Source organism: Erigeron canadensis, chromosome 5, assembly GCF_010389155.1.
Source record: "Erigeron canadensis isolate Cc75 chromosome 5, C_canadensis_v1, whole genome shotgun sequence".
In the NCBI taxonomy this organism is placed as follows: domain Eukaryota; kingdom Viridiplantae; phylum Streptophyta; class Magnoliopsida; order Asterales; family Asteraceae; genus Erigeron; species Erigeron canadensis.
This window is the reverse complement of record NC_057765.1, coordinates 31,675,594-31,691,177: the sequence shown is the minus strand read 5'-3', so window position 1 is coordinate 31,691,177 and position 15,584 is coordinate 31,675,594. Positions and strand designations below refer to the sequence as shown.

Below are 15,584 nucleotides of genomic sequence, written 5' to 3'. Positions count from 1 at the left end.
CCAAACAAAATGGGTCCAAAATATTTAGTGGTTTATCTATAATCTATATAATATCTAATAAAAAAAACAAACCTATATTTTGAACGGTTGAAAAGTGGTATAATATTTTCATTTAGTACTTTTTAACATATTTTCATCTATACTAAACTTTTGACATTAATGATTAAATTACATTATTAATCTTTTATTTTTTAAAATATCTTCATTAATCTTTACAACAATTACATTAACATCAATTATCTACACAACTCGAAGTTGTTTGCCTGCCTCCACCACCAAAAGTCACCCCTACTACCACATTGTTGTCGTCATGACCACCTCCGTATTATGCAGATACCGTGCTAGTACTTAATTAAAAGAAAAGTGTAAATGAAATATCTACACTATTTTATAATAACTAGCACGTTACCCGTGCAATGCGGCGGTGGTCATGACAATCCCGTTGTAGTGGGGGGCCAAGTGTTGGTGGTGGAGACGGAGTCGAGTGGTGTGGATAATTGATGTAAATGGTTAATGAAAATATATTAAAGAATAAAGGATTGGTAGTGTAAATTAATCATTAATGTTACGGGGTAGTGTATGTGGAAATATTTTAAGGGGTGCTAAGTGAAAATATTACATATTTTCAACATTTTCATAAATAAAAGTGGCTATTTCTTTTATAATATAGTATAGATTATCATTTTCTCTCTCATAAAAGTGTTAAATGCAAAATTATCATTATTTCTTGATAAATTAATTTATATCATTAATCCCTTATCTTCTAAAATATCTCCACTATCCCCTTTACATCAATTACATTAAATTAATTACTTATTTACTTACACCCATCACCGCTAATAGTTCGTCACCGCCACGACTGCCATCACTACCACTAGTCACCCGTCACCACCAAATGTCGCCGCATCGTGCGGGTACAATGCTAGTAAACCGTAAACGTATGACCAAGTCATGAACCATACGACATAAATTTCGTCATGTTTGTTTGTTTTATAGAATCTGTTTGACTAAACGAATGAATATGAAATTAACTCGTGTTTGCTACGAATTTTAATTCACTAACATATGTTATGTGAAAATTTATAATTAGACTTTGTTTCTAGAATCACCACTAGACATGTTGGAACACTATTTCCGTATTTTGGATGTTTTGTAACATTGATATTACATCATGATGCCTATCTCTATAGTTAGTTATTTTGTGTTTGTCTATGGATACAAACAAACGAATATGTAACATAACTAATTTTTCAATATAACCTTATGTATGCTAAATATATGCTCGTATAATGCGACGGTATGACAGTAACGGTGATGTGATAATTAATGTAAAAGTATTAATGTATGTTGTAAATAATTTCATTAAAGATATTATATTATATTATATATATATATACACATTATATATAGGTATATAATTTTTTTCAAACATTCAGTCGGAACACGACATCAGGGAAACCTCACCGTATAATGGTGAAACATTCCACGTACACGTACCCTAGACAACGATATGTTGACCATGAGCCGTTACAAGTATTCGGAGGGAAAAACCCTAAAACTTGAGATATTTAAATTTTATAAGGTAATAAATATAAAATAGTATAGATTCATTGTCAATAAATGTAAATTCTCATTCACATTTATTCGGTTTGTTTTTATCTTACCCGAGAAAACTCTTAGCAATGAAATCGTGATTTCTAAGAAACAAACGTGTAAAAGGATGGGATGAGTCAAAAACGTCAAGTATCATAACGACAAATTAACCAAATGTACCATATAGAAAGTTCGAAGTGCTTTTTTGACAAAGATAACTAAAAGGTTTTTTAATTTGCTTTTGAAAAAGCCATGATTCCAATTTCCACTGACCAAATTTGAAAATATGTAAGTATATATAAACATAAAGAATTAAGCACTAAGCAAAGAACATAATTATTGCTTAATAGTGATAAAATTTCACACCACAGGTGGTGTTTGTTGACAAAATTCTACGGCAACCATGAAACACAAACAAAGATTTAACATGTTTCAGTTGTGCATCATTGTTCTATTTTATGCAGTTTGTGCTAAAGCACTAGACACTATCAATGCAAGCCAAACCATAAAAGATGGCCAAACCATTGTTTCAGCTCAACAAACATTTGAGCTCGGGTTCTTTAGCCCAAAAAACTCAACCAACCGTTACGTTGGGATATGGTACAAAACAATATCATATGGAACAGTTATGTGGGTGGCTAACCGGAACACACCACTCACCAACACCTTAGGAGAGCTGTCTCTTACTTTACAAGGAATCTTGGTGATTCGTAACGCCTCTGGTGATGTTATTTGGTCGTCGATCAGGAGCTCTTTGGTATCGTTGAAGAAGAAGCTCGTTGCTCAGCTTTTAGATACGGGTAACTTCATTGTGAGGGAGGAAACTGATCATGGAAATTCTATATGGCAAAGTTTTGATTATCCTACAGATACGTTTGTTCCAGGAATGAAATTCGGTAAAGATTTGGTTACAGGGCTTGAAAGGAATTTTACGTCATGGAAAACAGAAGATGATCCTTCTTTGGGTAAGTATACCGTGTGGCTTGATATCCAAGGATACCCTCAAATGATGGTCTTGGATGGGCCTAACATCAGATTTCGGGCTGGTCCATGGAATGGTGTTAGGTACTCTGGAGAACCAAATTTGAGACCAAACTCGATTTATAAATATGGGTTTGTTCTTGATCAAAGAGAAATGTATTATCATTTTGATCTTATAAATACTTCAGTAGTTACAAGAGTGGTTATTAAGCATACTGGTAGCTTTGAAAGATTACTATGGATCGAAAGCAGGCAAGAATGGATAGTATATTTGACTCCACAGACTGATAACTGTGACCGATATGGGCTGTGTGGCTCTTTTGCAAGTTGTAACATTAACAACTCGCCGGCTTGTGGGTGTTTGAAAGGGTTTGAGCCCAAGTCGCCAGATCAATGGAGCATGGCTGATTGGTTTCAAGGGTGTAGACGGTCAACCCCTTTAGACTGTGGGCCTAGGGAAGGGTTTAGAAAGTATTCAAACATAAAGTTGCCCGATACACGATGGTCTTGGTTTGACCAGAGCATGAACCTTAATGAGTGTGAGCGAGTTTGCAAAAGGAACTGCTCATGTACTGCTTACACAAGTCAGAATATAACCGGGGGTGGAAGTGGATGTTTGTTATGGTTCGGTGACTTGATGGATATCAAAACGATCTTGGAAAATGGGCAGGATCTTTTTATAAGAATGCCATTATCTGAACTAGGTAAATCATGAATTACAAATAACAAACCACCCTCAAATTTTTTTCCTTTATAGTTTGATAATTCTTTTAACGTGCAATGTCGTCCTAACTAAAAAAGGTAAAAGCTCCGGTGTGAAGCAAGTAAAGATAATTGTCCCTGTTGTATCAGTGTTACTATTCTTGATACTTTCTGTGTATATATTTTACCGATTTAAGAGGAAGAAGCTGAGGCAAAGAGGTAACTATTTTGATCCTTTTGCATATACCAACACTTCTATCTGGGAACCAAATTTTAGTGTAATTGACATAAACTCTTTATCAGGTACACTAATAGAAGATCACGGAAATGATGATGGTAATGCAACCTCTAAGGATGATGTAGAACTCCCACTTATTGACCTATCTATATTACGAAAAGCCACCAATAATTTTTCAGACGACAATAAGCTTGGAGAAGGTGGTTTTGGACCTGTGTACAAGGTAAAATGGAGTTCCATATTATTTTGCTGAAGTGTTAATTTCAGTTATTTTATGTAACTTTGTGAGGCAGCTAATTATCTCATTATAAGGTCAATACCTCTTTAAAAAGACCTCTTACCTGAAAAGGTTGTTTTTAGGGCGTGATGGAAAACGGGCAGGAGGTAGCAGTGAAGCGGCTGTCAAGGACTTCAACTCAAGGACTAGATGAGTTCAAGAATGAAGTTATCACTACTTCCAAACTGCAGCATCGGAATCTTGTAAGGCTCTTAGGCTGCTGCATCAAGGGAGCAGAAAGCATGTTAGTCTATGAATACATGTCAAATAAAGGACTGGACTCCTTTTTATTTGGTACACTTCTTTTAATGCATAAACTTTAGGTGGCTAAAACCAGACAAAACGTAACTAAATGTGAACTACCTGCAGATGATGATCGTAGTAAAGTACTCGATTGGCCTACTCGTGTTCACATTATCAAGGGGATTGCTAGGGGTCTTCTTTATCTTCATCAAGATTCTAGATTGAGAATCATCCATAGAGATTTAAAAGTCAGCAACATTTTGCTTGATCATGATATGAACGCAAAGATATCAGATTTCGGCATGGCCAGAAGCTTTGGTGGAAATCAGATAGAGGCAAACACAAACAGAGTGGTTGGAACATAGTAAGACTCATCATACCCAATGTATTACTATTTATTTAGTACAAATTGCTTAAGTTGTTAAGTTGACCAACAATTTTACTGCAGTGGGTACATGGCACCTGAGTATGCAGGAGATGGTATCTTTTCAATAAAATCAGATGTATTTAGCTTCGGTGTATTAGTGTTGGAGATTGTGAGCGGAAAGAGAAACAGGGGATTTTTCCACAAAGACCATAGCAACAACCTTATCGGACATGTTAGTTTGGTTCCACTCAACTAGTAATCAACCACAATTTATCTTTTTGACTTCTTATGCTTACGGGTTTTCTTCATTTCATCATATAGGCATGGGGACTTCATAAAGAAGGCAAATCCTTAGAACTGGTTGCACCATCTTTAAATGAATCCATCAACTTATCAGAAGTATTACGGGCGATCCATGTGGGATTATTATGTGTTCAACAACGTCCAGAAGATAGACCGACAGTGGCTTCTGCGATTCAAATGTTTTTGAGCGAAGGAGAATTGCCTCCACCTAATCCACCCGGTTTCTTTTATGAAAAAGTTACAACAGATACTGGTTATTCTAATTCAAGTACGTATGGAACAAATTCAACTAATGAACTTACCATTACAATGTTGGCTGCCAGATAGTAAAATTTATTTGTTACATATTGCACATCTTGGGTATACCCAAGAACTTTTGTTAAATATCGAATTGTGCTAATATTATATGCAGTTGCAACATAGTCAAGCTTTGTAACACAAATAGTTATAGGATATCTACATAGTCTACATTCATCATTTTGGGAAAAAAAATCCGTTATTCAACTTGAAGTTTGTTGTGAACCACGGTGACATGTATCGTTGGAATGCCCTAGTAGAAATAGGTTCCAGATATATCCAATTTTGAAATTGCCGAAACTCTCAAGTTTCGGGTTTCAACCACACCATCAACATATGTGAATGCGTAAGAAATTTCTGTATATGTTTTCTTGCACATACATTCTATGGGAGTGCAACTCATGGAAAGGGATGTGTCATTTCGTTAACTAAATTATGTCATAAGATCCCTCGTATATGTTTTCGCTCACTTAATTAATGATTAATCACATTCAAAATTTCAAATTACTTTTCATATATTGAGTTTTTCTATTATATAGTTTACTGTGATATACGCAACCTAACAGGAATTCCTGTGATCGTTTTCGAGACTTTTTCTCTTGTCATCTCAACATGTTAATTAGGGGATGCTTGGTGTAGCTTTTATGAGACTTATGGCTTAAGCTAATAGGCTCCTTTAGGTGTTTCAATAAATATACTTTTACAAGGAAATCAGCAAATAACCTTAAGCTCCAATTTTGATGGCATAAGCTAATAAAGTTTTAGCCCAAAAATAAGCTCCTATAAACACTGCCTGTTTTGGGCTTTGTTAATTTATCAAAAATTAAAAAAACCAATAAACTCACCGATGCCTTACCACTTGGCTATACTCCATACGGCCTGTTTTGGACGGTAAATGGGGAGAGGGGGAAGGGCGAAGCAGGGCTCGAAGAACGAGCCACTAGTTTATGGGGCATTGGGGTGTTTGGGGAGCTTATTTGTGTGGTTTACATAGCTTACTTTTTATTAAAAAGGAAAAAAAATAAAAAAGTAACAAAACCACTTTGTTTTTAAATTAACACATAATTGGTTTAACTTAATAACCTTTTATTTTGGGATAAAAGGGTGCAGCTAGCAACATGTTGTTGCCCCTCACAAATCCTTTAAAGTTTTCAAACTTTGGAATTAAGTTTCATATGGACATAGTTTGGCATAAAGCTCAAATTATATGGATAACCTAAAAAAGTTGAAATGTTTAGGCTTCTCAACTGAAAGCCTTTAGCTCTGTTGAAAGTCATACTATTAGCATATATACATACTGATGTAAATCAATATGCATGAAGCTATTAAGGTTTAAGTGAATAAAAAAGTATCAAACTTGTCAGGTTTTGCTATATATGTTATATGTATTCAGCTAAAACTCTATCTCTTATGTATCTTATATTTTTTATATAAAGTAACAGTAATTTTTGTTTACATAACAACCATATAAATTGTCACGTCAAATTTCAGTATTTTACAAGTAGGAAAACATCAGGTACATAACAATAATCAGAAGTTTGAATTAGAGATCAACATGTATGGAAGTTAGATACATACGTTAACGAAATGTTACAAGTTGAATACAATTTTTTTTTACACTTAGGCAGTATATATCTACTATCTAGCTTCCATCATTGTGACAGTAAGTTCATCGATAGTTGAATTAGTATAAATTGTATCTTCTGTGGCATTTTCATGAAAGAAACCAGGTGGCTTAGGTGGAGGCAGTTCACCGTCACTGCTAAACATTTGAACAACGGAAGCCATTGTTGGCCTATCTTCTGGACGTTGCTGAACACACAATAATCCCAAATGGATTGACCGCGATACTTCTGATAAGTTGATTGATTCGTATAAAGATGTTGCAACCAGTTTCAACGATTTGCCTTTTTTATGGAGTCTCCATGCCTAACAACAATAAAATTAACACAGCCCGTAAGCATAAGAATATAATTGTATAGTATGTGGTTACTCGTTATAAAATGGAACCGAACTAACATGACCAATAAGGTTGTCACTATGTTCTTCGTTTTTAAATCCTCTGTTTCTCTTTCCACTCACAATCTCCAGCACCAAAACACCGAAGCTAAATACGTCTGATTTTATTGAAAACATACCGTCCCCTGCATATTCTGGTGCCATGTACCCACTGCAGCAAATTTTGTAGTCAAACTTTAGTTAAGTAAATTATACTAAATATATACAGATAATTTTGGTAGGATGGTTCTTTCTTACTATGTTCCAACCACTCTTTCTGTGGTTGCCTCTATCTGATTTCCTCCAAAGCATTTGGCTATCCCAAAATCTGATATCTTCGGGACCATATCATGGTCAAGCAAAATGTTGCTGACTTTTAAATCTCTATGGATTATTCTCAATCTAGAATCTCGATGAAGATAAAGAAGACCCCTGGCAATTCCCTTTATAATGTGAACACGAGTAGGCCAATCTAGTACTGTACTTTGATTTTCATCTGCAAGTAGTTAAAATTTCATTTTAGGTCTTTGTTGGTTGTAATTACCAAATATATATGAAATAAAAGAAGTATACCGAAGATAAAGAAGTCCAGGCTTTTGTTTGACATGTATTCATAGACCAACATGTTTTCTGCCCCCTTGATGCAGCAGCCTAAGAGCGTTACAAGATTCCGATGCTGCAGTTTGGAAATAGTGATAACTTCATTCATGAATTCATCATGTCCTTGATTTGAACTTCTTGATAGCCGTTTCACTGCAATTTCCTTTCCGTTCTCCATCACACCCTGAAAACAACCTTTTTAGGTAAGCATGATGTATACTCCCTTCTGCAATAATCTTGGAAGAAGATTTTAAACTGACAACAAGCATATGATGACTTCCTGACAAATTCTAACTAATTAAGGATGTATTTTAGATATAAAGCATTCTAGCAAAGGATTAAATCATGCACTTGTTTTTTACCTTGTACACAGGACCAAAACCACCTTCTCCAAGCTTATTGTTTTCTGAAAAATTGTCGGTGGCTTTTTGTAATATAGAGAAGTCTATCAATATTGGTAGTTCAAGCTCATCCTTTGAGTCAATCAATATTGGTAGTTGTTGATCATCGTTAGAGTTTTCATTACCAGCATCATATTTGTTTCCGCCTTCAAGTGTCCCTGATTCTAGAGTCAATGTCAAATACATTATAACTTCCATCCCTGATAAAACTACTATATGAAAGAAAGAAAAAAAAAGACCGAAATAGTTACCTGCTATCATCGACATCCTGTTCTTAAATCGATAAAGTACACAAATAGAAAGTATTGTAATCAATAACACTGATATTAGGGGGACGATTATCTTTACTATTTTCTCACTCGAGCTTTTATTTTTTGCTGCAAAAATGATATGACACGTTAAACAAATAATCAAGTTCATAATAAACACAAACAAGAGGTGATTTTTGATTTATGATATACCTAATTCTGATGTTGGCATTCTTATATAAAGATCCTGCCCGTTTTCAGTAAGTGTTCTGATATCCATCAAGTCACCGAACCATAACAAACATCCACTTCCACTTCCGCTTATATTCTGAGTCGTGTAAGCAGTACACGAGCAATTCCTTTTGCATACTTGCTCACATTCATTAAGGTTCATGCTTTGGTCAAACCATGACCATCGTGTATCAGGCAACTTTATGTTTGAATATTTCCTAAACCCTTCCTTGGGCCCACAGTCTAAAGGGGTCGATCGCCTACACCCTTGAGACCAATCAGCCACGTTCCATTGATCTGGTGACTTGGGCTCAAACCCTTTCAAACACCCACAAGCCGGCGAGTTGTTAATGTTACAACTTGCAAAAGAGCCACATAGCCCATATCGGTCACAATTATCTGTCTGTGGAGTCATATATACTATCCATTCTTGTCTGCTTTCGATCCATAGTAATCTTTCAAAGCTACCAGTATGATTAATAACCACTCTTGTAACCACTGAAGTATTTATAAGATCAAAATGATAATACATTTCTCTTTGGTTAAGAACAAACCCATATTTATAAATCGAGTTTGGACTCAAACTGGGTTCCCCAGCGAACCTAACACCATTCCATGGACCAGCCCGGAATCTGATGTTAGGCCCGTCCAAGACCATCATTTGAGGGTATCCTTGTATATCAATCCTGACACAATGCTTACCTAAAGAAGGATCATTTTCTGTTTTCCATGACGTAAAATTCCATTCAAGCCCTGTAACCAAATCTTTACCGAATTTCATTCCTGGAACAAGCGTATCCGTAGTATAATCAAAACTTTGCCATATATAATTCTCATGATCAGTTTCTTGCCGCACAATGAAGTTACCCGTATCTAAAAGCTGAGCAACGGGCTTCTTCAACGACACCAAAGAGCTCCCGATTGACGACGACCATATAACATCACCAGAGGCATTACGAATCACCAAGATTCCTTGTAAAGTAAGAGATAGCTCTCCTAAGGTGTTGGTGAGTGGTGTGTTCCGGTTAGCCACCCACATAACTGTTCCATATGATATTGTTTTGTACCATATCCCAACGTAACGGTTGGTTGAGTTTTTCGGGCTAAAGAACCCGAGCTCAAATGTTTGTTGAGCTGAAACAATGGTTTGGCCATCTTTTATGGTTTGGTTTGCATTGATAGTGTCTTGTGATGTAGCACAAACTGCATAAATCAGAATAATGATGCACCACCAAAACATGTGAAATCTTTGTTTGTGTTTCATGTTTGTGATGAAAGCAGTGCTATGCTCTCTTTATTGATTAGTAGTTTATATATAATGTCATTATATAGTTTCTAAGGTATATTGGAACTGGAATCTTGACTTCGCTAGAAGGTGAGCCTTTTGCATATCTAACTTGATCTATATTTTTTAGGCATCTAATGTTGAGTTTTGAATTAGTATTACAACTATATTTGTTTGAATGTTCAACTTGTCACTCCAAACAATTACACCCAAGTCGAGTAGGTAAAAATGAAGAAAGTCTTCTTGGAGTCTTCGAATTTAATAATAATAATAATAAAAATATAAAATACTAATAATACAAGTTCATACCATTTGCTCTACCTACGGGAATTCGACAAAGATGCTTTGGACACACTTTCATATATTAAGTCTATTTTTAATAGTCATTCTAATAATGCTTGGTGTGATATTTCATAAATTATGTTTTTGCATTTAGAAAGAAATAAAAGTACAAGTTATGTCTAGACTTTCATCCAACTTTTTTTAAAAACTTTTTGTTTGTGATGAAAGTTGTACTATGCTCTCTTTATTGATTAGTAGTTTATAGTTTATATATAATAATATAATATATAATATAATCATCATCATTTAAGATTATCTTCTTAAGTTATTTTTAGAAAAATTGTGATGTGTCAAGCTTAAATTATTTCCTACCAATATTTATGAGAATACATGATGTCATATATATTTTCTTTTAAGACTTATCTTGCCAAAAATTTCTGATGTCATATATATTTTCTTTTAAGACTTATCTTGTCAAAAATTTCTTAGTTTAATTTGCATACTTGTATTTTTTTTTTTAAAGTAGTCTTTATATTTGTTTGTGCTGTGTTTTTTTTTATTATTATTGAAAACTTCCCCGAATTGACAAAAAAAATTCTGAGCATGTTTGGTCAAAGTATATCTTGTCTTTACCACAAGCCATTTTCTGGTTAAATTTTTTTAACTTTTGCACAAATTCGTGGGTTCATCAACAATAACTAGAACATTTGTGTTTTTTTTTCCAGTCTAAACCATTTTAGTGCAACTCTTGGTTAATAACTTTATACATTTTTACTAATTAAATTATAAATTTATCAACAAAACAAATAACATATTACTTATTTTTTGATAAAAGTTTTATAAAATAACCCAGATTGAATCCGGGTTGATTAACTAGTGTCAAGGTATATTAGAACTGGAATCTTGACTTCGCTAGAAGGGGAGCCTTTTGCATATCTAACTATATAGTTTCTAAGATCTATATTTTTTGTCAATGATGTATCTAATGTTGAGTTTTGAATTAGTATTACAACTATATTTGTTTGAATGTTCAACTTGTCACTCCAAACAATTACACTGAAGTCGAGTGGGTAAAAATAAAGAAAGTCTACTTGCGGTCTTCGAATTTAATAATAATAATAAAATAAAAATACTAATAGTACAAGTTCAAACCATTTGTTCTACGTTCGGAAAATTCGACAAGGATGATTTGGACACACTCTCACGTATTAAGTCTATTTTTATTAGTCATTCTAATAATGCTAGGTGCGGTAAATTTATCTTTCATAGATTATGTTTTTGTATTCAGAAATGGATGAGAGCACAACTTATGTCTAGACTTACATCCAACTTTATGTAAAAACTTTTTTTTAATATATCGGATGAAATCATAATAATAATAACAATAATAATAATAATTATAATAATAATAATATCTCGGCTTCCTACAAATTTCTCGTAAACCCACAAATTTCTAATAAAAGTGATTCTTATATTTTAATAATAATAATAATAATAATAATAATAATAATAATAACAACAATAATAATAATAACAATAATTTATAATAATTTTTCACTAATTTCTTTTAAATCCTATTAAGTTTTAATGAAAATGGGATAATAATAATAATAATAATAATAATAATAATAATAATAATAATAATAATAATAATCTATCTATATCTTTATAATAATAACTAGATTTTAGACCCGTGTCCAACATTGGACATGGGGTTTATGATATTATCAATATTAGATCTTCAATAAAAAATTATAATTTTGAATATATACGGTTCTAAATGTTATACTTTGCAAGTTATAATACAATAATCACAGGTTCGTCACTGTCATTATTAACTAAGACATATTGATGAAATTGTTTGTGGTCATTTCACAAGGCACATGCTACAATAATTTCTCTATTATAATTTTTTTTTTTTGAAACCAATTGTACTCATAATGTGAGATTATTATGAAAGATTATTAAGAATTAAGATTTTAAACATACTTGTGATCTTGCACTTGATATTCAAGTATATGTATTTGATCATAATACGGGCCCATAACACGAATCGTTTATTTTCAATCACCCGTCTTATGATAATTAGATAACAATTAGGATTGTTTTCATATTTTTTGTTAACAATTAAGACTCTTGATTTGAGTGACAATTGTAACTTTAAACATTAATACGCAAATCTAGAATATAAAAAAGGAGAAAACTTTGTACCTTTTTTATTGAGAGATATAATGAATCTTGAATGAAGTTAATATTGATTTGGTTAATAAGTCGGTTTTGAGATAATTTTTTGTAGACAATATTTCATAGGTTGAAATTATTTTAATCAATTAAATGATTGTAAATTTAAAAAATTCTCTCAAGTTGATGGCTAAAAATAAATATACATTAAATATTCAGGGTTAAAAAAATGTAAATTATTGATGAAAAAAAAAGTGTAAATTAATGAGAATTTTTTACAAATTAATATAAATACTAATATAATAATATATATGGATAATGATTATTAGTATTTTTAATTCATATTTAATCTAAATGATAACATTAACGAAAGTCATTTTGATGAAATTGAGTGAGTTGATTGGTTAATAAGTAATTAGGTCAACTGTAAATAAAAAATTCTTTCGAGTTGATAGCTAAAAATAAATATAAATTAAGTATCTAGGGTTAAAAAGTGTAAATTGTTGATGGAAAAAATAGTTAAATACACATGACTTGACATTCTAAAAGCTTTCATTTGATTAAGCCTACGATTTACAACGAAATGGGTCATATTACCCAAGTTGACATCGACTAGGGTTTTATAATGCATCAAGATACCAAAGGCCATGACTTTAACCCAACTTTTTGCAGAAATGTACATAACAAAACTTTATCAAAAACACTACATATGTACCAAGAGCCATTGAGTTCAAAAGGGGCTACTACGGGTTCTAGCTTCATACAAGTTTTACCGTAAAAGTCAACATTTTACCATTCAAATCATCTATATTCTTCAAAGCACTAAATCTTGTTTCCATTTCCTGGACAATCTATAAAAAGGGTAAACAACTAAAAAGTAAGCCAAAGCTTAGTGAATATCATTGCATACGGTTATACACACAAAAGAGGGTAAAAACACAAAGGACTATCACATGTAGCCATTGGCATCGTCATACCATCACTTGCATACTCACCTTTGCGCTAACAAAACATACATGGATCCATATACGCTAAACAATAATCTCAAGAGGTTCTTAGGCCTCAAAGGTTCTTAGGCCTTATCTCAATACAACAAGAGGTTCTTAGGCCTCATCTCAATTCAACTATGGGATGATTAGGTCGCGACCTCAAATTAGGCCCTAACGCCAAATCGATTACCACACACGGAATCCACCATCATATGGTAATTGACCCGATGTACATATAATCGTATGCAAGAGTACTCACCTCCTTCGCGACAACCAAATCCATGATGACCACATAACAATCAAATTGCTTTCCAGCTAGCAATAATTCACAATCTACACATATAAGGTCATCAAGCTCAATTACTTCATACACAAGGCTAACAAGCCATACTCTACTATCTTTACTAGCATCTCAATGTCCAACCCAACTTTTACATAATTCACATTCTCATCATTCTCTAAAGTTGGCTTCTTTCAAAATCTCATTTTACTTTCACAACACCATGACCATAACTCATTTTAATACAAAAATCACCATTTCATTATCTCACCATTATAACCATACCCATTTTACTCAAAAATCATTATTTTCATCTTCTCATAATCACTTCTATATAGTCATACTACATTATTACTCAAAATTTTTATTTTCTTGCTTTGGCCATAAAAATCACTAAAAACACTTTCATTAAAATATTCATGAATTCACATATCAACATGTTCCATTACAAGTAAGGAATTAGAAAAGCATTACAACATAACCAACTCACTTCAAAATTCCCAATTTGTCAATTTTCATGAATCCTAGCTTGATTTTTAAGTAATAACCCATTTTAAGAAAAACCCCCAATTCTTATCAATTCAAGAACCCTAAATTGAAATTAATCTAAATGACCCATTTCAACAAAACCCCAAAACAATTACTTGCATGAACCCTAATTTAATTAATAATGAAGTGAAAATTATACCCTGGAGCAATAATCACAACAAGATGGAAAATGGAAATATCACTTGCTTTCTTTTGTTCATTTTGTGTGCATCAACACACACTCTAAAATCTTTATTTGAAATTACTAGAATACTTGAAGTTATTATTATCAATTTAAGGGTTTCTTAGAGTAAATTTAAAGTAGAACACACACATGAAATGAAGAATTGCATGGATGAAGGAAGGAAGAAAGAATTAGGTTGGAGTGGGATGACTCAAGGAAAAAGAAAATGGATGGCATCTCCTAGTGATGCCACGCCTCTTTTAGTTTTTGATGGATAAAATACCCGATATCCACTAAAGTTCCAACTAAATTAACCCCATATCCAAAAATAAAATGCTAGGAAATTATTTTAATGTTAAAACTATAATATAAAATTAATTTATTTTGCCTTTTAAAATCTTGGGGTGTTACACAACTTTAGTTAAATAAAAAAAGAAACAAGTGTATGACCAATATCACAACTTAATCAATATGAAAGGTAAAGAATAAACATATGAAAATTAACTCCATATAAATATTGATTCCAGTTTACCCATTTTTTTCAACTTTAGTTAAATAAAAAGAGAAACAAAAAGTGTATAGTATATAATTTTAAAAATACATACCAATTCATCAACAAAGATCATCTCGAATGTTTTGAGTTTCTTCTTTTTTTGCCGTAGGTTTTTTCTTAAGGTTGAGAGTATGTGAGGGTTTAAAAAGCCATAATGTACCTATAATAGACAACAAACTAAATTAAAAGTAATAATAATAACAATCTACCAATACATATAACAAGGTGCTAAATTCATTCCTAAACAAATAAGAACCCTTTGATGAATTACATCTTTAATTTAGAGCCATTTTCAAATTTAATTATTTTATCTTTTTTAAATAATAATATTAATACTTATACTTTTTGTGATTATACAAAAATATCCCTTTAAGTTTAATTTACACTTTTTGGTTTTCCATCAAAAATTTACCCATTTTACCCAATAATTTTAATCAAGAAATAAAAAATAATAGCTAATATATATATATATACTCCTTTAAATTTAATTTTACACTTTTTGGTTTTTTCATCACAAATTTACAATTTTTATCCAATAATTTTAATCAAGAAATCAAAAATAGTAGCTAATATATATATATATATATATATCTATAATAGAATACTAGTTAATGTTATTTTTTTAATATATTATTGTATTAATAGCTAATATATATCCTAACTAGATTAATACTTGCGTAATACGAAAGAAACATATATAATTAATAACATGTTAAATTTTTTTAATGTCATAAGTTGACAAATATTTAACCAGGTAAGAATTAAACCACTAGAAAACATGAAGTTACATTAGTCGTCGATTAGTTAACAGTGACTAACAGTT

The 15,584-nt window shown here is 32.2% G+C and overlaps 2 protein-coding genes across 2 annotated transcripts; one reads left to right on the top strand and one right to left on the bottom strand.

Annotated features, from left to right (window-relative positions):
- The first annotated feature begins 2,019 nt into the window (after positions 1 to 2,019).
- LOC122600808 (G-type lectin S-receptor-like serine/threonine-protein kinase At4g27290) lies at positions 2,020 to 5,182 on the top strand. The gene is made up of 7 exons (XM_043773574.1): positions 2,020 to 3,278; positions 3,376 to 3,495; positions 3,580 to 3,737; positions 3,875 to 4,085; positions 4,161 to 4,398; positions 4,483 to 4,633; positions 4,723 to 5,182. The coding sequence occupies exons 1-7, from the start codon at positions 2,021 to 2,023 to the stop codon at positions 5,029 to 5,031; spliced, it is 2,445 nt and encodes an 814-aa protein (XP_043629509.1). The 5' UTR covers position 2,020; the 3' UTR covers positions 5,032 to 5,182.
- A 1,390-nt stretch (positions 5,183 to 6,572) lies between these two features.
- LOC122601581 (G-type lectin S-receptor-like serine/threonine-protein kinase At4g27290) lies at positions 6,573 to 13,785 on the bottom strand. The gene is made up of 10 exons (XM_043774331.1): positions 13,782 to 13,785; positions 13,476 to 13,549; positions 13,021 to 13,078; positions 8,462 to 9,682; positions 8,252 to 8,377; positions 7,962 to 8,200; positions 7,573 to 7,783; positions 7,258 to 7,495; positions 7,021 to 7,171; positions 6,573 to 6,930 (listed from the first exon to the last, which is right to left on the bottom strand). Exons 1-10 carry the CDS (start codon positions 13,783 to 13,785, stop codon positions 6,640 to 6,642), a joined length of 2,613 nt encoding a protein of 870 aa, XP_043630266.1. The 3' UTR covers positions 6,573 to 6,639.
- Positions 13,786 to 15,584: the final 1,799 nt, after the last annotated feature.